This window comes from Rousettus aegyptiacus, unplaced genomic scaffold, assembly GCF_014176215.1.
Source record: "Rousettus aegyptiacus isolate mRouAeg1 unplaced genomic scaffold, mRouAeg1.p scaffold_m13_p_2, whole genome shotgun sequence".
Classification (NCBI taxonomy): Eukaryota; Metazoa; Chordata; class Mammalia; order Chiroptera; family Pteropodidae; genus Rousettus; species Rousettus aegyptiacus.
The window spans coordinates 48,583,515-48,610,979 of record NW_023416295.1 but is presented as its reverse complement, the minus strand read 5'-3'; the positions used below and the strand labels follow the sequence as shown (position 1 = coordinate 48,610,979).

Below are 27,465 nucleotides of genomic sequence, written 5' to 3'. Positions count from 1 at the left end.
CAAGCAATCCACAGATGCCATGCTTATATTTGCCTCAAAAAGCCACACCAGAAACCGAGGTCAGCTGCCCCACCAGTGTGAGTCTCAGCAAGGAGCATCTGACTTGCTGAGGATACACCTGAATGGAGCTCGAGTTGGGGGAGGCAGGGTTTCAGGGAATCCTCTGGGCGGAGCGACCTCTGTTATCTGGTTTGATGACATCATAGCTATGGTGGCGCTGTGTCCCGCACACTGGTAGCGGGGAGGGCTCAACAGGGAATGATGGACACCGCTGGCACTTCTGTACCATGTGAGTCTTGCTTCGGCCTTCACTCTGAAAATGTCTCCCTGTAAGTCCCTGGTGCCTCCTGCATGCAGCTAAATGGGCACTGGAGCTTGCAGCAGGCAGGTTTGTCACCACGAAAATCTGCTCGTGGATGCGGCCCCTTTAAGAGGCTTCTGCCGCTGCCTCAGTCTCTCGGTCAGCCACTGGGGACCAGGCAGCACCACGTCCTCAGCCCGTCCCACCTTCTGCCATTGCGAGATGCTTTCTTGGATTTCTTCGTATTGTATGGCTTGCTCATCTTGCTCCCAGGCGATTTTTCCTTGCTGCTGCTCCTTGTTTCTGTCACAACTTTGATTTGGTCACCAGAGTGATGAACAGAGCCTCTATCATCTACGCCATTTTTTTTTCTCTCTCTCTCTCTACTTTTTCTTTCTTAAGCATTAGTGGTTTCTAAATCGTGGAAGAATTGACAACATCAAATTGTAAAGAGCGTTTTTCCAATTCAGCTTTGTGGGTGGGAAGGTGGAAGAATGAACGAGGAGCAGCTTCAGCCCATTCAAACAGGGTGGTTCCTTTTAATTCTCTTTTTATATGGAGCTTTTGAGTAAGATTTTAAAAGGTTCTGCCGCTTAAAAAAAAAAGTTGGAAATACTGTTGAAAGACTAAAGGAAATGGTTTAAGACACAAACCGTTTCTCCCTTAGAGGTGGCAGGATGCTGCTTTCCTTGTGCAGGTACACGAGGTGACAAATATAAGGGCACATATATTCTCACCGTCCTGAGATAAATGTTTCCTTCCCTAAAAGATTTTGTTCTCTCTTGTGCAGTAGTGCAAACGATCGTATGAATGTGGGAATCTTGGATATTTTTGGATTCGAGAACTTTCAGAGAAATTCTTTTGAGCAGCTCTGCATAAATATCGCCAATGAGCAAATCCAGTACTATTTCAATCAGCACGTTTTTGCTCTTGAGCAGGTAATAGTGAACCCTAAAGTCACTAAACCTGTTGGGGGGAGGTGTCTCCAAGCTGCTCACAATTTGAAGGAGAAACCCTTTTAGTCAGGCTGACAGGTAAAAAGCTCTGAAGAAAAAAACCAATGGTGACGCAATCTTGTCTAAATATATCAACAGTCTAAATTTATTCTGAAAAAAAGAGGTCTTGATTTCTGTGGAAAAGTACATTTCCTCCCTTGAGTGGAGCTGGTGATCAGCTAATTACTTAAATATTGCTTCCAAACTGTTTCATGTATATTGCCCCAAATGCTGCATTCTCTTCTACTTTATTTAACTAAAAATATCTATGATTATGTCCAAAATGACACAGGATGACCTTGAATTCAGGGCACAGGTTCTTGTTCTTAACTCTCAAACTAGCCATTCTCACTCCCCATCTTCTGCTCACCAGATCCCACAGGAACTAGATGGGTGTTTCTGGGGATGAGTAAGATACATTCTTGGTTTTCTCAAAATGGAAATCTTTCTTCTATGAGTTTAATAGTAAATAAAACAGGATGTGAAGTTAGTTGGACCCAAAGGTTAGGGCCCTTTCTTCTCTACCCCAGCTCATAACCCAACCCCAAGACTCTCCTGTGTGAAGTAGTCACAATAATAAAACATTCTGCCCAAGCCCCTTGTTTTAATGCAACAGTGAGGATACAGAAACTGCAATGGATTAGATAAACACAAATACAGGAGTAAAAATGCCTGTGTTTGTTTTATCACTGAAGCTGGATAAATCTGTTATCACAGTACTCTCCCCACCCACCCTGCATAAAACTTGACCTTGTTTCAGTCTAGGTTCCTTCCATTTACTTCTCAGAAAAACCCTAGAATTTTTCTAGTTTGTCAGTCTAAGATGGTTTCATTACAGAAATATTTGCAGAAGGTGTAAGTCTGCTTTTTTCCTCGTTTAAACCAAAAATTTTTTCAGCCACCCTTCATTTCTACATCAGTTTCTAAATTACGAGTTGCCAAGTCAGTGTTTTGGAGACAGAGAGGCCCTCCTTATTTTGCCAGCTTCAGCTGCCTGCCACAGGCCACAGTAAGTCAGACTTAAACCCAAACTTTAACAGTGTTCTGTACAGGAGGAGCCCTTTACTACTCATGTAAAATACACTGTTTTCCACATATGTTCAGTGTTTTCAGACACAGAGTACATGCTAAAGCAGCCTGGTGGTACCTAGGCCAGTTTGGTTCTGGAGAGAGAGATTCACATTCTATTTTCTTCCAGATGGAATATCAGAATGAGGGCATTGATGCTATACCCGTGGAGTATGAGGACAATCGCCCGCTCTTGGATATGTTCCTCCAGAAACCCCTGGGACTGCTTGCACTTTTAGATGAAGAAAGTCAGTTTCCCCAAGCAACAGATCAGACCCTGGTTGGTATGTACCATTTGGAAAGGCATATGTGCTCAGAAGAGAACTTAACTCATGTCATCTAATAAGCATGGTTTAATGGACCTATCCTGTGTATTTTGGTATAGATCCAGCTTTTAAAGAATGGAAATATTCAGCAAATGTCCTGGTAGAATATGTATCTTAAAGAAAACTCATTGCCATCTCTCAAACCCTATTCACTATTCTATTTCTGAAAGGAAATAATATAACCCTATGTAAATATCATTTTTTTACACCTTCTTCTCTCTTATTTCCCATAGTCAATACTTGCTTCTCCTCCATTTCATACCCTATTCTCATATCACCACCTGGACCTCCATCCACTTGTAGTCCAAGATGGTTTAGAAGCCCCTTCTCATCTCCTGACTTCCAGGCTTTTATTTCCCCCTCTATCCTGGACATCCTAGCTAATATAGTCTTTGTAAAGCCACCTTTTCATTGGGCCACTGTTTTCTATGGGATGATGATAAAACACCTCCTCTTGGAGTTAAAGGCCATCTATACTTTACTTCTGTTCCCCTCAACCTCCTTATTCTTCTGAGTTCTTCAGGGTTATACATGATCCCATTCCTCATGTAGGTTGTAGGTACTTAGGGCAACAAAGCTCTAATCCTTTAGTACTTAGCACCAGTCCTCACACAGAGTAGGGTCTCAGTCATAATAGTAGCAGAATTGTTGAGGGAGAACAGAAGGTTTCCAGCCTTTTCCTCAGATGGAAAATTGATTCGTGGGAGAGATTCACTTCTAGGAGTTGTGATTGTCACACTCATTGGTTTCTTTTTATCTGTAAAATTGTTACAAGTTGCCAAGATGAGTTTAAACCAGGGTTATGTGCCTTCCATGGAATAGCTTTGTGGTTCTAAAGCTAGTTGGCTAGACTTCTGGTGTCGTTAGTGTTGATGCTGAGAGTTCTTAGAGAAGAATATGAGATCTAACACCGAAGAGAACATGAAACTACTAAACAAGTACTCTATCACAAATGCCTATCCTATGGAGAAATCTTTTTCCACCACACACAATGATAATATCAGGTCACTCTGAAAGCCCTTACACTGGGTCACTCATGGGTCAAGGAGCATGTTTTTGTTTGAAGGAACAAGCAATTCACATTGTAACTTTTCAACATGAAAATCCACACAGATAAATTCGGAGATAATCTACGATGCAAATACTTCTGGAGGCCCAAAGGAGTGGAGCTGTGCTTTGGCATTCAGCACTATGCTGGAAAGGTGAGACGAGCGTGAGTTATTAATCCTGAATTTGACCAGGGGCAAGTGTCTATATGACCCTGTCTGTGCCACTCAAGTAATAACTTGCAGGTTTCTTTCTTCTTTTAATTCTTGAACATCTAATCATAATTCTCAAACGTTCTCGGTGCCGCTCACAGAAAGTTGCCCCTGGCAAAGAAGTGATTTCTCGCTGGGGTGGCCAGCAGAGTTGCCATCTGCTTCACACCTGAGGTTTGGCCTGAAAGTGACAGCTCTCCAGAGAGAACACATAGTATAGCTTTCATAGTGTTTAGTGGTAAATGTTCACATTCAAAAGTCATTTGGAGATGTGTAGGTAAGGGAGAAGGTTTAATATCACAGTAGGGCTTAATTTTTAGTACTTTAAGTAAATGTGTACAGGGCACAAAAAATGTCTAGATGAAAAAGAAAATTCACTTTATCATTCAGATGTTAAGCTTTTACAACATTAGGTAAAATTTCCACTTTTCATACGTTATGCCTCAGTCTTGATTTCAAGTTCCTAGAGCAGATTAGTGAGTAATTCAAGAAATTCTCTAGTCCCATAGCCAACAAATCATCGCTTGAATTCCTCTTGAAGGAGCTATTTGAATTATGGCTAATTGGTCCCCGTGGGGTTGGCTGAAGCCCTGGGTCCAGAAAACAGATAGGAGTTCAATAAAGGGCATTTGAGGTTATTTTGTTGATTTCAGATTTATTGAAATTATTTTTCAAAATCGTATCATGACATTGAAATAAATTTTGCCTGACTGGAGTTGGTTGAAAGGCCATCTAATACAAGTGTAAGGGTGGAAAAATGCCCCTTTTTTTCCTTCTGGATTCTTTGGCTAGTCTAATAATTAAATTGACACAAGACAAATTAACAGGAGAAAAATAAATTTAGTTATATACACTTCAGGACCCATAAGAATATGAGACTCCAAGGGCAGCTAAGCAACTGCAGCTTATAATGTTCTGAGCTAAGGAAAGGGTTGAGGGTCTGGGCATACAAAGTGAAGGAGGGCCATTTGCAGGAAGGCAGGAGAGAGTCTGGAAAACCAAAGTTTGCCCTGTTGTGCAGATAAGTTTCTTAAGGTAAAAAGGAATCTCTGGTAATAGCTCTCTTCCTCATTCGGGACCCTTCCAATGTAAATTTAAGCAGTTGAGGGGAAGGTAAAAGAGCTATTTTCTGAATCTGCTGGGGTTTGATTCCTTTCATCTCAAAATAATCTTCATGTTAGAGCGTTATATTTTGGGGAGACTTGGCTGAACCCCTTCACAAGTAAAGGGGACTGTTTTTCTCTCTACATAGTACATGAAGGGATCTATTTTGGGTCTTTGTTAGAGACTGCAATCTAATTTTTGCCCTTAAATATTTCATTTATCTTAGCATCGCTATCTGACTGCTTATTAAAGTTCTCCTCGTCTGAGATACTCACATCTGCCCTGATCGCCCCTCCCCCATTTTTCTCTTCTGCCTCCCATTCCTGTCTGCTTCCTCGCTTCCTTCCTCGCGCCTCTTTCCATCTCTGTCCTTTTACAGCTATTTCCTACCCACCCCAATTCCTCCCCCTTTCTCCCTCTTCTCCATTCTTGATTTTAAGGAATAAAAGGATCTTTTTCTTTCTGGGCTGGGTCCTTTCCTGAATTCATTTGCCACTCGACTTATTTCTCCGAAGTGTTCCTTAAAATTCCTTTGACCTGATGTCCTCGTCCTGAGAACTGAGACCTGCTCAGCATCCCCAAGCACTCGGGTGCTTTGAACAGTAACCCTGGGAAGCAGTGAGAGTACAGTGGTTATGAGCATGGAGCCAAACTGCCTGGGTTTGGATGCCTGCCTACCACTTGTGAAAAGTGTGACCGTGGGCACATTATTAAACCTCTCTCTAAGTCTCTGTTCACCCACCAGGAAAATGGAGATAATAATAGTGTTTACTTTATAGGATGGTTGCTTCACATATAGTGAGTGCCCAATATATTTCAATAATTAGTCTGATGTGATAGATCTTTGATATGACTCTTTTCTTCAAAGAGCAACTGAGCAAGAAGTTAAAATAAACTGGTCTGTCAAAAATTACAATTTTTTCCCTTTACCTGGTGATCTAGATTTAAAATCATGGCTGTGTCAAGATGAATTCTCTACAGAGGTCGATTAATGACTGATCTCAGACCACTTGCCAGTGTCACCAAAGATACATGGTATTGGCTAACTTGTGATTTGCTATTTATGTTGCAGGTATTATATGATGCTTCTGGGGTTCTTGAGAAAAACAGAGACACACTCCCTGCTGATGTGGTTGTAGTCCTGAGAACATCAGAAAACAAGCTTCTTCAACAGCTCTTCTCGATCCCGTTAACCAAAACAGGTACTTGGAACCCCCTGACAGCCCTGGGCCGGACGCTTCTCCAAGCCCCGCTGGGCTTTTCTAGATTGTGTCTAAAACTGCCAGGGCCGCCACACTAACATTCTGAACTTTAAGCAGGGGTACAGGTCTACCTGTCTAAGTTCAAGAAAAGGAAAAGTTGTTATTTCTTCTGCAATTTAATTGCACAGCATCAGTACACACACACACACACACACATATACACACATACACACACACTTTCTATAACATAACGTTTAGACTTTACATTATTAAACCATATGTTATTAATAAAACCATTTATAAAACCATATGTTATTAATTAATGCTGAACACTCTAGAGTGGTCTGTTTACCTAAAATTATTAGGAAGATTGTTTCCATTCATGTATGATTCCAAGTGAAGGGAGTGTGGTGAATCAAAGTCACCCAGTCGTGGGGTTGTCAGAGGTCACCTGGCCCAACTTCTCACCAGTCATCTAGCACACCCAACCGCTCTCCTACCCGACTTGGAACAGGTCCACCCCTGGCCTACACATGGCGTTTGCCTCCTTACAGTCAACTTCTGCTGAGTTGCTCAGCCAGTCCTCGTGCCAGGAAAGAAGAAGCTAGAGCCAAAGAATAAAACTTCCTGCTCTTTGCTATTTCACAAGAACAAGTTCTAACTGGGTCAAGCTCCTTCCGTTTACCTGGGATTCTGCTGCCTTTGGCTGAGCAGCAGCCTCAGTCTTCCTGCTGCGTTCCTCCCAGGGGCTTAATATCTTTAATGCCATGCTTGGAAACAGCTGTGGGTGTGCTTTTACGACAAGAGGGAGAGAAACCTCTTTAACAGTGTTCATAATTTTCTCTTCTTTTCTCCCCTCATCCCTCTTGAGATCGTTGGCACCCATGTCTAGCATGAGCCCTTTCCAAGCTAAAAGAGAATGGCTGCCAGGTCTGAATTTATTAACATGCAGAGGAATGAAAAGCTTGGTTAAGAAAAACGCCACAGTCTACAACCTTTGCTTTATCTGAACCTGGAAGGAAAGTTGAAAGTTCCTCAAGTTTCTTCGAACATGCTCTTTTAAACAGAAATAGTAGGGAGCCCATCAGAAGGCTGCCCTCTAGCTTCCTTTCCAGAACTCCCTTGGTCACAGTCAATATTTGATTCATCATTGACTTCCGCGGAGTGAGTGGGTGTGGGCAAGGCTAGTGCTTCCTCGCCAGACACCAAAAGTGTAAACTCATCAGACAACTCGGTGCAGAGGTGAAGACATAGTCATTATCAATAGGGATGCATTCTTTGAAATAAAATATATCCAAATGACTTGTCAGCTGACATATACACGTTCCCATAAATATAAGTGATGACTTGTCAAAACTGTTCACAACTTTGAAATTTCCAATTTTTCAACCTTTGGCAAAATGAAAACAAGTTCATGGTCTAGGCCACTAGGTGGCACTAGGTAAGAAGTCAGGCTCTGTCTCCAGCCTTCTGCTCTCACTGATCACCTAAAAGCGTGAAGAAAAACAGGAACAAAGAGATTGCCTCTGCTGCTTTTTTTTTTTTCTTTTCTCCATAAGAGCTTTCCTCCTCTCTTTTAACTCTTTCTGAATCTTGCCTTGAAACTGCACTGCACATCACCCGGAGGAAAAAGAAGTGAAAGTGAAGACTAGAAACAAATGTCTTCATGAGTCATGTATTGTGCATAATAATTTCTTTTGAAATCCTAAGCTTTATTTTCTCTACATTTTGAGTATAATTGAGAAGCCATGAATACACATCAAAACTAATAAGCATGACTGTTTTCTTTTTCTGAAATTATTCATGTAAAAGTGATTTTGATCAACATTTATAGAACAGCTACTAATAATAAGGTACCGTTTTGGCAGCAAAGGGGAAGATAGAGATAAAAATAATATGGCTTTGCCCAAAAGCAACCGGAACTTTCTTTTACATTCATCTGTGTCTAGAATTGGGTACTAATTTATCTCCTTATGACAGTATTTGCCCTCAAACCTCAGTTCTAAAGAGATCGAACATCCTATGTTGAAGGTCAGAACATTCATTAAGCTTCAAAATTTTCAAACATCCATATTCTAGGTTTTTTGGTTTTATTATATTACAGCCTTTGAAGGTGGGGAAAACCTTCATGGACCAAAGTAGGTTGTACTGTTTTTGCTGAAATTGCAAATACTTCTTTCAGGCACGTGCACACCCCTTTCTAAATGAGATGTAGCTGTACTTAGTGTCCTGGCTGGAAGCACGGTCCCACACATCCTGGCATTTTGGAAAAGAATCTGTTAACATTTTCAGTGCATGAGACACAATTTTCTTGGTCATTTTTATTTTCATTTACCCTGCTTCAAACTCTTAAATACATAGATGGGGTACTAGTTCAGTGAGTTTGGATATTTAGAGCAATTAGTTTACGAACTTCTTTTAGGGGATGAACTAAAGAAAGGAAGGGAAAGATTAAAGTTGGGAAGCCACGGAGGCTATTAGCTCCAAACTTAAAAAAGCCGTCCAGCGTTGGACTCCTCAGTGTTCAGAGCAGAGATCCCGATGGGATGTTGGCAATGCTCTGGCTCCTGGTCTTGGTGGTGGTTACGTGGATGTTTACTTTATAATATTTATTATGCCATTCATTTGTGTTTTGCACATTTCTCTGTACATACATTCTATTTTATAATAATACGTTTTCCCCTGAACAATAGAGAAGTCTTAAAATACAAAGAAAAACTTTAATTTCTTTATCTAAAGTTTTCCTGACCAGTTAAATTGATGTTTCCTGGTAGCTAGACTATTGTTGTCTTTTGCTTTCAAACACATGAGTGTCCTTTTAAGTCAGCCTCCTCTCTGGGCTGCTGGGCAGGTAACAATCCCTTCATTAGTAGATATCAAACAGAAAATTGGTCCTTGGTTTAATCTCTTACCAAGTTGAGAGAATTAACCTCTGTGTGTGTTTGTGTAAAACTATAATATAAAATCAGGGAGAGTAATCCAATTGGCATCTTGTTGTTCCCGGTCCCCGCCTTCCTGTGTACCTTGTACATTTCCAGACACTGAAAAGGTTAAAAACATGGGGTGTGAGATCATGAGGCCCAGGGTCATCAGCTGTTCCCAGATTTCTACGGCCCCAGTACCAGCAGCTACTTCTGCTGGCACACAGCTGCACCTGGTGGAGAGGCCGCCTCTGCCTGAGGGGCACGCTCTCATTCCACAATACTCAGCGTTGATTGGGTAAGTGGAGGCAGCTGCAGTCAATATGGATTCTCTCTGTTCCCTTCTTCTACAACCACTTTCTTGTCTGCAGATGGGCCACTTCAGACGTGGTAAAATTTTCTTTGTAATTCTTCCTATTGATAGGAAATTCTCCGATTTTATGTGTGAAAATATGATGTGGCAGCAACACTACTTTCTAATCCTTCAGCTAGGACTGTTTGAACTGAATAATCTAGGTAGAAAAACATTAAAAAGAAAGAGGTTATAACGAGGTTTCATGGCATATTTTCCTGTTTGGGGAATGTTCCACTCACTACTGGTAAACTGGAGAAAGGTTCAAAAGGCTCAAGGGCAGAAAGAAGAGGAAGTTGCAAAAGAAACTTGAAAAACCATTTCTGTCTTTGAATCATGAATTCTGACTTCCAAATTGTAGTTTGGAGTTTTAAAGGCATTCAGAATGTGGGAGAAACTAGAGGAAACAAGGTAGCACCAGAGGAATCATAGTCTAAGTCTGAAAGTCTGGTTTTGCTTCAGAATCTAGAACTGAGTTTTGTCTCCATTGTCTTCTCCTGTCCAAGAACTCTCAGGTCTTGTGTTTGGAATTTTATTTCTTGTAAAAACCAACAGTAAAGTTTCTCGATCTTGACTTCTACTGGCTCCTCTTTTTATTTGAGTGAGGGGGCAGGTTGAGCCCCTACATTTTATCCGTCAAGCACTATAACACCTTCACTGCTTAAATACTTGCCATTGATTGTTCCTGATTCTACAACTCCCCAAATTAACTGCATTAAGTTCGTAAGAGGATGTCTTTTAGTAACCATCTCTCAGAGTTTTTGTTTTCCATTTGTGGCTGCTCCATCCTGGTAGTTCAGCAAATGAGTCTAGCAGAATGAGCGGACTCTATAAATGACAAAGTTTCAGGGTCACAGACCTAGACAGTGCTCAGCTCTTCCTGAAACAAAGGCTGTAATGAGCCAACCCTCTCAGGGTGCCCTGGTGAGTCAGTTCCTCCTCACACAGAGGCCCCTTTCTTTCTATTTAATTTGAGAATGTGTCTCTGTCAATAGACACTTATGAAAATTTCATCTTTCTAGATACAGTGTTATGTATAGGTGCTTTCTAGAAAGAATAAAAGAAAGTCCCAGCTAGAATAATCAGGGACTTCTTGGAAGAGATTTAAAAAAAACAAGGAGGGACAGACTAGAAAAAATTGAGCAGTCTGGGAGTAATAAGGCATTCTGAGCAAAGGTCCACCGTACTGGAAAGGAGAGGGAGGTGAAAGTGGGATTATTAAGTGAACAGCACGTAGAGGAAAGGACTAAGGGCAGAGAGAGGGAAGCAAGACGGAAAAGTGAGGGGGAGCTGATCTCAGTACTATAGATTGTCAAGGTGGGCTTCTGAAGAGAATGGCTTCAGGGTGAGAAATTAAAACTTGAGCAGGGGTGTTAAAGACGCATTAAAGAGAACCAGGAAAGATGTTCCCAAGGAGTCTGTGTGAAGCTGTGTGTGAATAGATACTCAATAAATACTTTTACATTCTCTATTTAAATCTGGCATTTATTTTGAGATAATTTTTATATAAGGTTTGAGGTTCAGATTTATTCTTTTTCGTAAGTATGTCCAGTGGTTCCAAAACCATTTATTGAAAGGACTATCCCTTCACCATTGAATTGCTTTAATATTTGTCAAAAACCAATTGGTTATATTCACGTGGGTCTGTTTCATTGATCTATGTGTCTAACGCTTCGCTAATACCACACCGTCTTGACTCTTGTAGCTTTTATAGTAAGTCTTAAAAACAAGAAGTGTGATTCCTCCCACATTATTCTTCTTTTTAAAAATTGTTTTGGCTGTTCTACTTCCTTTGCCTATAACTTTTAAAAGCAACTTGTCTATATATATACATATATACATATATATATATACACATATATGTATATATATATATATATATAACCTGATGGGATTTTGGATTGGAATTGCATGCATAAAATCTGTATATCAGTTTGGGAAGAATTGATATCTTTACTATCAGTTTGGATCTTCTTTGATTTCTTTAATCAGTATTTTGTTTTCAGCATGCAGATCCTGTACATGTTTTGTTAGATTTACACCTCAGTGTTTCAATATTTGGAAATAGTATAAATTTTGTTTTTAATTTTGGTTTTCAGTTATTCAATGCTAGTGCTATGTAGAGAAATACCATTGATTTTTGTGGACTGACCTTGTCTCCCACAACCTTCCTCACCTCACATGTTAGTTCTAGGAGGTTTGCTTGGTTTGGTTTGGTTTTGCAAATTCCTTGGGATTGTCTACATAGACTGTCACATCGTCTGTAAATAAGAACGCTTTATTTTTCTTTCCAACCTTATGCTTTTTTCTATTGACTTATTTGACTGGCTAGGACTCTGAATAGGAGTGGTGAGAGGAGACATCCTTGCTTTGTTCCTGATCTTGGAGGGAAAGCATTGTTTTTCACCATTAAGTATGACTTTACCTATAGGTTTTATGTAGGTCCCCTTGTGTTTGCTAGTCCCTCTATCTGCAACATTTCTACCCCCACTCCCAGACATATCCATGGCTAGCTTCTTCATTTTCTTCAGGTTTTTTTTTCTCAAAATCTACTTTTCCTGCTTTCTCTTGTTAAAATTTCAACCTACTCAATATTTTATATCCCCATTTCCTATTTTATTTTTCTCCTTGGCACTTATCATTACTTTACATACTACATACACTTATTTATCTTATTTATTGTCTATCTTCCTCCACTACAGTATAAGTTTCAAGGTTTTGGTCTGGTTTTCCCATTTCTGTATCCTCAAAGTTTTGAATAATACTTAGCACAATAGAAGCCACTCGATAGGTATTTGCTGAATAAATAAGTAGGTAGTTGAACCTAATCTACTCACACTGCATCTGTTCCCGTTTTCTGTCTTCCTTCTAATCTAAATGATCTTGCCCTGCTCTATTGCAAGCCAGCTGCATTCCGTCCTTGCTCACCTTCAGAAGGACTTTGATCCTTCAATTATTGTTCCTCTGTCATGCATTATATTTTTATTCCTTTTAATGTGATCATTGCTATCAACATAGTTAACTCCATCGTTTTGACTACTTCTTATATGTTGACTTGTATCCCCACAAAATGACTGTGTCTTCACCTGGTAGAAAGGGCAAGGGAGCTTCCTGGGGCCTCTTTTATAAGGGCACTCATCTCATTCATGAAGGCTCTGCTTTCATGAATCACCTAATCAACTCCTAAATGCCCACCTTCAAATGTCATCAAATTGGGGGTTAAGATTTAACATATGAATGGAAGTGGTGGAGGGAGACACAGTCAGTCGATAGTACAGGTGAAATTAATTTTAATAATATCTTTACTCAACAGATCAAAAAATATTATCATCCAACTGTAATCAATATAAAAGTTATTATGCTACCTTACCTTTTTTCTATAGCATATTTTAATTTGGGCTAGCCACCTTTCATGTGTTGGATGACGTGCTATAGAGAATTGCTGCCATGGCCACAGAGGTGCCTCATTCCTGCTCTCAAAGACAAATGCAGAAATGCCAAAGAGATCTTCTTGTGGGCTCTCTCAAAGGAAAGAAATTATTGTTTCTTCATAAAATAATATTTTATTGCATGCAGACTTGACTTCAAACTTTTTTTCAGTGTGTGAGAAAAGTCACCATTCTGGATTTTCAGAGTTCTAGCATAAGCTTCCCCTTTTGCTGTCTTTGCAGAGATAGGAAGGTCTCATATGATTAGTATCAAGAGGAGTGTTTTCCAAAATGTTTCATGAAACACTAGGTTTGTGGGATGTGAAGAGGTGTGAGGTGAATAAGAAATTTCCATGATCAAAAAGTATAATGAATACTGAGTCAGAAAATCCAATAGGTATCTTTATTGCAGAAATACCTAGGGATGATTCCTGTGTACAGGGCATCTGAAACCAGTGGGATGCTTTTTTTTTAAAAAGCATCTTGAGGATCAAGAGTCAAATGGGATTCACTAAACCAATGCTGATCAGAGAATTTTCTCCCCAGGGTCTTTCTTCCCAGCCTGGGTTTAATCCATTTCCAAAAATTCCTCATACTTTCCTACCTCTAGAACCCTGTTTCTGCTATGTGTTTAGAAAATTAAATTAACCTTAGAAAATTAAAAATAAGAAAAACTAAGATAATCTTCAATGATGAGTCATAATAATGACTAATATTGGGTAAGTTAGTATCTGTTATGAATCAGATCCACTATCTTTCCTCCACACATTTTAATACTTCTTTCGTAGCTCCTAAATGTGACAGTGAATGTACTTTTTATTTTTAAGTGGCACTTCAATTTAGAGTTATTTTGTTTTATTTCTTTAATGATCCTGTCAAGTATAGTGAATATGGCAGTTTTGATCTTTCAAATGGTCAGAAATGCAGGAAAAACAAATTTTGCTTCTCTCAGCCAGCATCCTTCTCATTCATAGAAAAGAAATATGTTCCCATTTAAGATAAAAGGTTCTTTGCTTTTATTCCATAGCTCTTATTGGAGAAAAAGTCTCAAGGCCATTTATAGTTTATTAATTCATTCCACTATAAAACTTCTTTATTATGGGGCTTTCGGGTCATTCCTCCACCCCCACCTCAACACTAAAAGATAACTTGAGGCACTTCAGATCAAATAAATTAGAAACAAAGCCATTATAATTAAAATCTCTCTACTTAGAGATGGATCACAACTTAACACTTTTTCCCCAGGAATTTGGGTCATGTTAATAGAAACTGTATTTTTCTCTTTAGAACACAAGACCAGCTTCTAACAGTCTGGTCCATATGTTAGAAGCATATAAAAGTCATTTTGCTCTGGTGCCAGCGTGTTGTATGCAAAGAGAAGCCGTAAACCACAGCTGTGTGGAGTAACAATTGTGAACTTTACTGGTGTGCACATGTGAGATGTCAGTTAACTAAAATATCACTTAATTGAACTTGAGAGTTGGAAATGGGAGAGAGAAACACTAAGAGTTTATTAAGATTTGCATTTAGCAGACTGGTTCCATTCTTCGCATTTTCACAAGGGTAGTTCAATTTACACAAAAACAAAATCAATTTTTTTCCAAATGATTAGGTTTGGCATAGCCACAGCAATAGTTATTGCTGAGTGATCAATGGGATCCCCATGCAGTTGATTTGGTTTGGTGTGTAAATGATGAAAAAATCCAGACATCATTAAAATCATTTGGGTTCAATCAATTTAGCCAGGCAGCAGTCCCATCAATTACTCAGTGGTCTACCTTGAGTATCCTCAAAACCCCTGAAACAACCACAAAATATTTAATTAGGCCATCCTAGTTGATGGACTTTCTCAGCATCACTGCTCAGTGCTCTGCATTGCAGATATCTGTCCTTGGACAGGAGACTTGAATTCTCTGCCTCCGTTTCCTTTCTTGGTAAATTGGGCTTACAGGATTGTCATATTAAATAATTCATTTTACACACTTAGCACAATATCTACTACACTGTAAACATTCAATAAATGTTATGTAAGTGTTGTTAACTCTTTTCTGATCTATAGCAAAAGGACAAATATAGGGCACAATAAGTGGATTTCTCCTTTATTTCCTTATCTCTGATGAATTTTTAAAAAGACAGTTGATAATATTACTACTTTGGGTCTTCCTTCCTTCCTTCCTTCCTTCCTTCCTGCCTGCCTGCCTTCCTTCCTTCCTTCCTTCCTCCTTTCCTGTTGAGAGTTTGTGATTTCTGTGTTTTAAAAACAGTACTTTAAGAAGATAAACGGAAAAGAATAAAATAAACTCCAAAACCTTAAATGCTTGGTTTATTTGCTTTTTCCTGCTCATCCAGCCCAAGATTTAAAAAGTTGGGTATTCTATAAAACTCTGATTAACTGAAACCCCCCTAATTAATAACATTTTTGTAAATCTCAAAATATGTGCTGAAGAGATTGTCAGTATGCTGAGTCAAGTGATTTAACTTAAGCCAAAACTCCTTGGCCAACTAGGACCTCTAGGTGTTCCATGTGGCTCTAATCAAATCTCCTACATCAGCAACATCAGCATCTTCACTCACCACTGATACTGTTAACTATAAATTTAACAGGAACATTTGATTCCCAAAGCTCATTCATCTAGCCTTCTGGATGATGAAATCCAGATACTAATAAGGCAAGAAACTCGTTCAAGCCCACTTAACAAGTAAGCAGCAGTGCTGAGGACAAACCCCAAGTGTTTTGACCCTGGAACTCACAATCTTTATCCCTTCCCCTCTGCAATCCAGGCCTCAAATAGCTTGACCAAAGCGTCTAAAATATGAAGGGAGCATGGTATAGCCAGAGACTATCAAAAAGTTCAGGGTATGTGGAAGGAAATGAGGTGAGTTGTGGCCTGCTCTTGGAGGGCATTAGATGTCATGTTAAATAAAAATTTAATGCTACGCTATTCATTCACTCATTTATTCACACATATTTATTGAGTACTTACTATGTGCTAGGTATATTGTGCTAAGCACTAGATATATAGTGGTAAATGGAATAGACTTAGTGCCTGCCCCCTTGGGGCTTAGACTTTAATGAGGAGCTGCAAGACATAGTGTTAGATTCATGGGTAGCTTTCAATGTTGCATCAAGGAACACCCTTGGCTTTGAAAGAGACATTCTTTAGAAACATTTAAACTATAAATCTATTTTACTCAGGTTTATTACTCATCCATGGTGCTACACTAACACTGCACAAATAGTTCACAGTCAATTGCTTGCTTCAGTGGAGTAATGAGTTATTGTGTTCTTGAATGACTGAAAGAAGAATCTGTGATACTGAAATTTGCCAAGAGATGGAAGAGATGATCCATCTATAGAAGGCAAGGGTAGAAATTATCTTAAATGTTTTTCTTCTAGTGGATTGGAGCATTTTCAGTAAACATTTTTAAGCCTCTACTATGTGTATGGAATGGTGCAAGTCTTATAGTAGGTGCTGAAGAAATATTTTTTTTTTTTTGAATTAATGATGAGAATGGAAATACTTAGTGCCTGGCTTTAAAGAACTGTAACCTCTATAAGGAATCAATCATTTCTAAAGATAAATACTGTTATAAGGTAAATATTTGCATTGACTTAAAAAGACTCAGACACAAATGCCCTGAGTAGCTACAGCCTCTATAATTAACATAGAATTGTGATGCTTATAGAGTTCCTTCATCAGAGAAATAATCTCATCGGTCTTTATTCTCAGTAGATTCTATTCTTTAAAAAACAAAATCAGTAATTAATTGCATCCCAAGTCAGTAGGATAAGACTTTAATTTAAAAAGAGTTTTGAAATCAAACACTTATTCTGGATGCTGTATCACAGTTTCATAAAGCCAAGGTCTCAAAAAAAAAACAAAGCTTGTACTTAAGAAAACTTACATTAACTTCATCTTTCAACACCATGACACATAAAATGTTCAATAGAGGAAGCTTTCTGGGCACTGCCATTTTATGAATTAGTAAAAACAAACAAACAAACGAACAGAAATGTGCGTGTGTGTGTGTGTGTGTGTGTGTGATGAAAGAGTGATTTGGGTGCGTGAGTATACAGAAAACCTACAGCAATGTCGCTTAGATTTGAGTAATGCTGGCCAATTAGGCATGTTGTAAGTTTTGTTTCCTGTAGAGTGTTGCCTTTCTCAGTATGCCTCTCTTTATATTCTAGACTCTTAAGTTATTATAGCTTTTCTCAAAGGTATACACCTGAATGTTCAAATTAGGTCCTTTCGAAAAGGAGCTAGGTGATATAGAATAGTCATTTTTTGAAAGAAAACAAAACAATTAATATAAGTGTAAATTGACTTGGATATCTACAGGTCAAAAGTTAACTTTGAATGCTTTCAGAGACTCCCTAGGAAAAAAGATTTATGTAAGGTTGACCACATTCATATTAGCATCTCATGTTTCAAAATGGCTGGTATTTGCTAATTTGCAAACTGAAAGAAGCATAATTTTTTACTAGGAGAATAAATATGAAGATGTTGATGATAAGCACCTCGAATTACTTAATCTTAAAAACATTTGCAAAGAGAGAACAAAAAACTATCTCACGTGCTAAGGAAGAGGAGTAATATAAAAATCAGAGATCTGAATAAGCTCACTTTATCCACAATAGCAAAGTGAAGAAAGAAGATTAACCGAAAAGAGACCACAGAAACAGAGCCATTGCTAATTGCTCATGGTGATCAGCTGTGACAAGAGCATTGACAATTATAAGCCTGAAAATAAGTTACTTGCCATTTCCTACCAATGAAAATACTGATGTAGGAAAGGAAGAAATTTTCCTTTACCCATCTAGGTTCCTTCAGCTGGTCTAAAAATCAAATCTACATGAAGCAGATTAACAAAAGAAAATAACCAAATTTAGTTATATACATACGGGAATCCCTCATACAAGAGAAAGTCAGAGACCCCACATACATGAGAGATTCAGAGGTAGAAAGGTAAAATGAGGTAGCTATGACACTCTGAGCTAAGGAATGAGGTGAAATTCTCTGAGACTTCAGAGGGGAGGAGAATAAATCACAGGACAATAAGAAGGGCAGATGTTCAGTAAATAGACATTTATGCTGCCCTATAAATAGGTCATAAAGTTACTTCTGGTGATAACTCCTATTATTGGTAGGTCCCCAAATTTCATTTAAGGGAGATGTAAAAGTTTCTCTTGAGCCCACAGGGTCTCAATTGCCTTTAGCTCAAAATGATCCACATGCCAGTGTAGCACATCTTGGGGAGGCCTATTCTGAATCTCTTCACAAACTATGGAGGCAATTTTTGGAGGGAGAAAACATGGAAAAGGAAGGCTTTATTAAGGCATCACAAGATACCGGTGGGATCATGGACGAAAGCTTTGTGCTCTTCCAGTGGCCTTCAGGTAGAGTACTCATCCATTTGTGTGACCAAAGATGAGTGATTTGGATACAAGCCACCAGGGAACTCAAGCCAGCTAGCTACTACAAATGATAATGAGGCCGAAGTCTTGAGTAAAATCTCACATAGGTCAGGTAGTTGCATGTAGAAAAGTGACGTTCTGTAGTCTGAGACTAGAATCCTAAATTAAATGCCTAGTTGAGAGAGAATAAACTGATTACTACAGAAAAAAAAAATTCCTCCTTACAAGTTCTGCTCAACATATCTATTGATGGTGGGTCAGTTATATGATTTCCCTGTGTGGAGCACATTATGTTTCCTTGTGTTTTCAATTAAGACTGAGAAAGCCACACTCAGGGCTTCAGAAAGCAAGAGGCTGTTAACTTACCATTGTACAAGATGCCCAATTAAGTACTTGGAACTATAAACTGTTCTTTGGTTCTTCCTCTTTAGCATGGAAGCAATGAAAAAGACACTAGACTTGAAATTGAGAAACCTAGATTCTTATCCCAGGCCTGCCATTGACTTTAGATCACTTCTGCTCTCTGTGACTCACTTGTATGTCAAATGAGGAGTTTGAGTAGATTGGTGATCCTCTGCTTGTGTGTCATAACATTCTGCCATGGCATCCATGGAGAAAACCCTCTGCGTTTATGCAGCTTGATCAAGATCAATGTCCAGCAATGTGGTGTAAGTGGGGTGGACACTTTTGTAAGAGGGAACTACAAGAAATGGTATAGTGTTGACCTAGTGACAAATTCTGCTCTCCTTTACATGTAAATGTCTCACCTGAGTAAAGTAATGCATTTATCCATAAACAGATTAGATCTGGATTAGTTGTTGGAGGAGAATTGATAACTGAGGGTTTAGAACATAGACAGAAAAGGTTTGATGGGAATATGGAGGAGGTCTGTGCTGCCTGGAAGGGGCAAGGAAGAAAATTGTTTGTCAGGGTAGGAAGGAGAGCCATACAGCATTAAAGCCTTGCTGTGCCTTCAGACGTGGAAATAGAGATGGGAAAAAGGATGTGGGGTGATTTGAATATATCCTTCGCAAAAATTACAGTTTGTTCAGGATTGGCCCTGATCGGACTAAAAACTACTCTATTGTATATAGATGTTGCTCTGAGACTGAAATAAGTGATTCTCACATGTCAGTGATATGTCGGTACTGGCAGGTATGTGTGTCTGTGTTTCATTTTTTTTCAAAAGAGTAGTCTTCTTGGATAGAGATTGACAGTCTAGGCTCCAGTACTTGTGTGAATACATGTCATGTCATTGGCAGCCATGTTATTTCCAAGCAAACTCCACCAGAAAATGTGAAGAAGGCAGACAATTTGGCTCTAAGGGCAGATTTCTGTCATTAAGATAGACCTAACTGGCAACTTCCACCAAGGTCACAGAAAGATACAGAAAATGGAGCCTCAGCTCCACTATTGACCCAGTTAGGGAAGAAAAACCTCGTCGCCCTCTTGATACTCCCTAATGATTCAGTACAGTTGTGTGCTGGGCTGACTTCTTGTTTATGAATTTTGATGCTTAAGGAAGAAAGAAGGAATTACTGTGTTTTCCTCAGCTCTGCAAATTTGAAGTCTCTGGGTCACAAATCTTAAAAGCTCTAGTTCACATTCTAAATGAAAAAGAAAAAAAAAATCAGTGAAAACATTGGTTTGGCTTCCTTCAAGCAGATAGATAGTCTAAAGGTATTGTTCATCGTGCAGAAAAGTCCTTAAGATGCCAACGACTGTGAATTAAAATTACAGAAATGGGGAAGGGGTTCTTTTGGGCTTTGAACTTCCCATATACATGACAAAGGCAAGGTTATGTGTTCAGAATAGAGAGTGAATTTGCTTTCTGCGCATATCTTCGATAAAACAGCTAAGCATACAGGCTGGTCTTTTATTTACTCTTAATTTCTTCCTCTATCGCCCCTTCTATAATATATAAATTATCCATGTTTTTTTCTTGAGAGATTAAGTGGGCTGGGAACTCTCCCACTTTTCCCCTGACTGTTTATTGATATCAACACTTAGAATCGAAGATAAATGCCAGGGGAGGAAGTAAAAGCTGCAGAATAAAATCTAACATCACACTTTCTCTCTTGGCCTCCTAGAACTGTGTAATATTTTTGTTACTCTTTTAAGTTATCTCAATGTATCAAATCTAAAACATGCTTTTTGGTATAGATTTAGGATAGATAGTTATATAAAGACAAACTTTTTAAGCATGCAAAATACTATAGTATGTTTTATACAACTACTGAATTTAACTCCTTGCATTTTTATTAGGTACACAACCTATTGGTAAGATAAAGCAGAGTTCATTGCTTACCACAGTAAGGAAGACCACTGCCTCTCAAAGTTTTGGCAAAGTCTTGAAAAAGGAAACGCAGGGTCAGAATTTATTAAGAGACTACGTTTGATGTAAAGCAGATCTTTCAAAGTGAGTCAGCTTGATTAAGATTGGATGAGGATCACAATAATACACCAGTCCACAGTTGGTGGGAACAGCGAGGTGAGGATTTTGATATGAGGGATTCATAGAATCATAGGGCTTAAACTGTCTGTGGATATTCTCCGTTGAAGAGTTGATGGGCCCTGGGTCTTTAGGGAAGTTCCTGTAATGAATAATCAAATGATTTGCCTGGAATTTCTTCGTAGAAGAAATTCATGCTACTAAAGACAGGAATGTCATAAAGTCATTTTCATGTAGACAGTAAGGTGTGATTTGGGTTTTCAGTATGTAAGCTGACTGTAAGGAACATGGTTTCAGTTCTCAAGCCTATTCAGATAATCTAATCTGATAATAGTGAAATGAAGCATTTGATTTTTTTTTTATTTCCAGCTTCTTTTTATTAACTTATTAGCCTATTTCTTATATTGGGAAAATTAAAAAAGGAAAATTTCCTGAACAAATGCCCCCTAGCAGTCACCACTGGAACCCTGCAACAAATCCTGTAAACCCAGAGAGGGCAGCAGAGGGAAGCCGAATTCCATACATGATTATTTAAAACAGCAACCCATCATTTGAGGGCAATTGTTAGAGGCGACTAAAGACGAAATCATGGGCTCTGGGTACTTTTCAAGAGATGAAAATCCTCTGAGGCAGCCAGGAAATTGTCATCTTTTAAAAGTTCCAGCTCTGTCTTCAGATCACTTGTCTCTTTCTCTTTAAGCTGGAACCAGGGAAACTGTGTGGGATCATTGCAAGCTCCATTTCAGATTCTTTTTTAACCCAATTCCCATAGAGGATGTAAATTCCATTAGATGCTTCTGACTTCCGTTTTCTCTCCTGGACACTTGTCCGCAGTAACAGTTTTGGGAAGTGCAGGAGGGTTCTCTGGGGCAATGAGGCATCTTTAGCTAAAGAGGCTGTCTAGGGGTAAAGCACTGAAGATGCTTAACATTTGAAAGAAGTGTGAACACTGTATTTACATTTAAATTAAAATGGAAACTTCTTATAGGTTATGTTTCTAAAAGGTGTGTGTGGCACATCTGCTGAGGTCTATTGTTTATTCATGCTGTAAATCCTTTGAAATGTGTGAAAATGCCTCCCACTCATTATAAAGCTCCTGCCACCCCTGGATTACGACTTTGATGTCACCAATCCTGCTTCAAAGGGTTCTTTCTGGGCTATTAATCACAGTTTAGCCTCTGAAGATATCGCCAGAGAAAACATTGGACATCTTTTTGCTAGACTTGCTAAAAACTTTGAAACCTTGAGTGTCTTATATGTGTACAAATTGCAGCATTTCCTTTCAATGACAACTTTTTATTTTGCTACAAAACCAAATGACATTGTAGGTAAAAATACAAACAGATCTCTTTACGCACTCCTTTGGGAGGCTAGGGATGAGGGAGAAGATGAAGGGTAGTTGGGTGGTAGGGAAGGGAGAAGAGAGTCTGAGCAGGTCACTCACACCCTTCAGAAGTAAAAGGCTGTAGGAATCAGAGTGACCAAGAGATTGAGTTTCAAAGGGAAGCTGCTTTATCATTTTTTCTCATCTTTCATTTGTTTTTTTAACTAATGAGAGCTCACAGTAGCAAGTTGCTGGGATTTCCTTGCCTTCTGCTCTCTGCTTTAAGATCTTTGTGAACTGTTCACAGTAAATCCTCATCATATCATCATCATCATCATCAATGTGAGTCACGTGAAGTGAGCACTTACTTTATACCAGTCGCATGTTGACAGTGCATTTAGTGAATTATTTCCTTTAATGCCTATAACAGCTCTGAGAATTAGGTAGTATTGTCTTCATGTGATAGACAAGGCAACTGAAGCTCTGAGAGGTTAATTAACTTGTTTAAGGTCAAGGCCCTAGCAAATGTAAAACCCATTCAGAAGCTTAATAACATGTATACCTCCTGTATACATGAGAAAGACCCAGGAAAACTGAGTAGCTTTCCGAAATGGCCTAAGCCACCACCTTTAATATCATCTCCAACTAAAGACAAAATGTGACTGGAGGTTGAGAGGTTTGGAGGCAGGGGAAGGAGGCTAGTTGTGGGAGGTGACCAGGAAGAGAACAATAAACAAGGATAAGATTATTATGCAGATCGAAGTCCTTGCCTTTTGTATTGTTAAGAATTTCTAGAGATTTAGAGTCATTTTTTTTCTTCCAGTAGGAAAGAGGGAGATATCCTCACAAAATGAGTTTCCCTTATAAATACAAATGTTTCTTGGGAAAGGGTGACTTCTAGTCAGTTTTTAGAGCTTTATCATGTCTGTTGTTTCTTAAAAATAACTAGCTTAAAGTAATCAATATGCCAAAGAAGCATATATTGAGGTGTTATATTTTACTTTCCTTCATTTATAATGACTATCCTAACAGGTATTAGGTAGTATCTCATTGTGGTTTTAATTTGCATTTCCCTGATTGTTAGTGATGTTGAGCATCTTTTCATGTGTCTGTTGGACAGTTGTATATCATCTTTGGTAAAATTTTTATTCAAGTCCTTTGCTCGTGTTTTAACCAGGTTATTTTATTTTATTTTTATTTTTATTTTTATTTTATATTTCACTATTGAGTCATAGGGATTCTTTATACATTTCACCCTTGGACAATGCAACGATTAGGAGCACCAAACACCATGTTGTCAAAGATACACATATAACTACGTACTTAGATTCCCAGCTGCTGACTAAAAATACAGTTGATCCTTGAACACTGGGTTTGAACTGCAAGGGTCCACTTACACATTTGTGGATGATAAAGGAGCTCTGTAATAAATCTAACCTAAAATAATCTCACGGGTGATCTGATCATAAATTCCTTACTGGGCAGGTCATGGAGGGTAGTCACACCTAAAACCTATAACTTCCCTAGTAAATGTCATCTTTCTCTTAAGCAAACTCTGTCCATTGCTTTTGTGTGCAAAACAATGGTTAATGCACCTTTGAAACACCTCTTTTTCAGACCCCTCAGAAGTGTAACCACTCTCAAGAGAGCACATAATCTTGTTAAACTACCCTGTAATACAGTCAAAGAGGTTACCATGCCTCGCTTTCTCCTGTGTTCATGTAATCTTCTCTACATTCCCTCTTTAATCCCAAATGTGTATAAAAAACTGCAGACTGTAATACTGGGAGCAGTTAAGATCTTGCTTCCTGGCATATCATCAGTTGAGCTCAAAGAAACTTATAAAATGTCTGTACAGGTTTGGATTTCCCACACAGTTTAAACACTTGTTCAATAGTCAACTGTATATTTTGGAAATTAACCCCTTGTGAGATATATGGTTTGCAAATATTTTCTCCTATTCTGTAGGTTACCTTTTCTCTCTGCCGATGGTACCCTTTACTGTGAAGAAGTTTTAAGTTTCATGTAGTCCAACTTTTCTGTTTGTTTTTGCTGCCTGAGCTTTTGGTGTCATATTCAAGAAATCATTGCCAAGACCAATGTTATGAAGCTTTCCCGCTTTGTTTCCTTCTGGGATTTTTATAGTTTCAGGTCTTACATGTTAAGTCCAATCTGAGTTGGTATTCATGTATGGTATGAGCTAGGGGTTCAGTTTCATTCTTGTGCAAGTAGATGTCTAGTTTTCCCAATACCATTTATTGAAAAGACACTCCTTTCCCCATTGTGTAGTCTTGGCACCATGTCAAAGATTATTTAATTATATATGCATGTGTTTGTTTCTGAGCTCTCTATTCTGTTCCTTTTGTCTATATGTCTGTCCGTATGTGAGTACCATATTGTTTTGATTACTGTAGCTTTATAATATATGCTGAAATTTTCTCAAGATTGTTTTGGAGCTTTGAGGTTATTGGTGGTTCTATATAAATTTTAAGGTTGTTTTTCTATTTCTGCAAAAATACCATTGGAATTTTGATGTACACTGTATTGAATCTGTAGATCGCTTTGGGTAGCATGGACAGCTTAATAATTTTAAGACTTCCAATTTACGAACACAGTGAAAGGTAGCAGACTATGTGACCCCAAAATATGTTACATTGGCATAAGGATTATTTAGAGCTGAAGGCAGCTGAGAAGCAGATGCAGGAAGAGCTCTCTGCCCTCACCACCTATTTGTCTAAAACCAGGATATAAATTTGTAAAGTAGGACATAAATTTTTAAAGGCTCTCTGCCCTCCTCTCTACCAGAAAGGATAGAAGTTAATCACCAGAGACAACTCTAGACCCTTATCAGCCCAGGGACAGTACCAGAAGAATAAACTTTACTAACTAGCCCTTATCTTCTATTAACTTTCCCATGTATTTACATCCCCACGATTTACTGCCCCAGAAACTCAAAGGTGTTTTCCTTTGTCCTGTCACTTCTCTACAAATTTATCGTTCTTTTGTTAAGATGTTAAGATGTTAAGCCATAGTTCTAACCACCCCTTTGAGTTACTCATCACTGAGAACTCCTGTTGCATGTATGATGCATGCATTAATAAACTCCTGCTTGTTTTTCTCCTGTTAATCTGTCTTCGTAAGTCTAATTTGCAGAGCCCCAGTCAATGAACTTAAAAGGAGTAAAGGAAAAGATTCCTTCTGACACACACACACAACAGTTTGTTTTTCTATTCGTTTGTGTCCTAAAATTCCTTTTAGGAATGTTTCATAGTTTTTAGTGTATAAGTCTTTCACCAAGTTGGTTAAGTTTATTCTAAGTAGTTTATTCTTTTTGATGCTATTGTAAATGAAATTGTTTTCTTAACTTTCTTTTCAGATTTTCATTGTTAGTACATAGAAATGCAACTGATTTTTTGTATCCTACGGCCATGTTTTGAATTTATTGGTTTTAATAGTTTTTCTTGTGGAATCTTTAAGGTTATCTACATATAAGATCATATCACCTGCAAACTGGGATAATTTTACTTTTTCCTGTATTTCCTGTTACTTAGATGACTTTTATTTCTTTCTGGCCTAACTGCTCTAGCTAGGTCTGCCAGTACTATATCGAATGGAAGTGGTAAGAGCGACATCTTGCCTTGTTCCTGATCTTAGAGGAAAGCCTTTCAATTTTCATTGTTGAGTATGTTAACTATGGGTTTTTCATATATGGCCTTTTTATGTTGTGGTAATTTTCTCTATTCCTAGCTTGTTGAATGAAATAGAGACTTTTTGTCATTTCTTTTTTGCTTACAAAACTAATAAAAATTCAATTGATAGTATAAATTCTTTTTAATTATAAATAATTGTCATAATTTATTTGTAGTTTATATCATTGAAGTTTCAAAATTCAATTTTTTCTAAATTATTAAAATTTAGAGCAGATCTTTTGGGAAATTCAGAAAAATATAAAGACACGAAGGGAAATTTACTCAATTTCTTTAACTGTCCTTCACTTTAACTTCTTTGTCCTGTTTTCCCAGGTAACTTGGCCCAAACAAGAGCCAGGATAACAGCAGCCTCAAGATCTTTGCCTCCACATTTCAGTGCTGGGAGAGCCAAGGTGAGAAGTAGGTTTGTACCCAAAATAATGTATCCTGCCCAGGATAATTCCAGGCGGGAAACATTAGTTTTCTTTATCTGGCCTACTACCTGGGTAATCTGGAAAAGAAACTAAGGGTGTTTATGGATCAGGGATTAGGAAATTTCAAACATCATGGAATCCTTTCTGATCCTGTGTCAGAGAAAAAAAAAGCCCTTTTCCTATATAACCTCTTAAATTCAGTAGTTGGGAGACTGTGAATTAAACCCAAACTGACAGATTAGCAAGAGGTTACAAAAAAAACAAAACAGATTTTAATCATGTACTTACAGGAGTTTACCAAAAAAAAAAATGACTCAAAGGGGCAACTAGATTTGGGGGCTTATATACCATCTTACTAGGAGATGAAGAGAAGGAGAAGGACATTTATGGGAGAACAAATGACCTTTGGGGAAAAAACATGGTCTCTTAGGTGAATATATGGGAAGTACAGTAGTTTTAAGATAATGTCTATTTAGACAATTTCCTATCCCAGTGCTGACTTGTCATCTTGATGAAAGGAGTCAATCTTCTCCAGTTGCAAAACTCCCAGGGAGGGGATTTATGATGGTTGAATTTTTTTTACAAGATTCTGCTTTTAGGCAAATAAGGGGAGTTGAAAAAAAGCTTTTTGCAACTGTTGATTATTACATGTCTTTAACTTAAAATAATTCTTATACTACTGTGGTATATTCTAGACCTTTTCACCTGATTCTTAGAAAAACCACTAAAGATACAGAACAATGACACTTGAAAATAAAGTCCATAAAGTATTTTTTAATGAAGCTTTCACCAGTCTACAGAGGAGGATAAAGAGGACCAAATAGAGTCACCAGGGAGGAAAGAAATCAAACCCTTTCCTATCACTTTGTTTTGCCCTCCGAAAAATGAGCGGTGTATTTGTACATGCACAGGGGATGTTAGAAAGGTTAATAAATATCTCATTGTAAAATATTTTTAACTGCTCCATCCTCCTAGCTTATGTTTATAAAAATCACAAGGACTAGCTGCTTAATGTTCATTGTATGTATTAACATCAAGAAACAATTATGTTGAAAGTGATGGAGTGATAAACAGGTCATATCTCTCAATTTTCTTATCTTTTGCTCATATTGATTATTAAATTTAATAAAGAATAACCAATACAGCCACACATAATACTTTTGAATATTATCCCAAAATTAATACAGACAT

General features: G+C 38.3%; 1 protein-coding gene across 4 annotated transcripts in view; it reads left to right on the top strand.

Moving 5' to 3' along the window:
• Positions 1 to 27,465, top strand: part of MYO3B (myosin IIIB) — a 338,343-nt gene that overhangs the window by 160,009 nt on the left and 150,869 nt on the right. For all 4 annotated transcript variants that reach the window (XM_016165446.2, XM_036237344.1, XM_016165447.2 and 1 more), the window contains 5 exons: positions 1,092 to 1,239; positions 2,495 to 2,648; positions 3,804 to 3,892; positions 6,126 to 6,255; positions 26,174 to 26,253. In XM_016165446.2, coding sequence (XP_016020932.2) covers positions 1,092 to 1,239; positions 2,495 to 2,648; positions 3,804 to 3,892; positions 6,126 to 6,255; positions 26,174 to 26,253 — 601 coding nt within the window. The remainder of the gene's footprint in view (positions 1 to 1,091; positions 1,240 to 2,494; positions 2,649 to 3,803; positions 3,893 to 6,125; positions 6,256 to 26,173; positions 26,254 to 27,465) is intronic.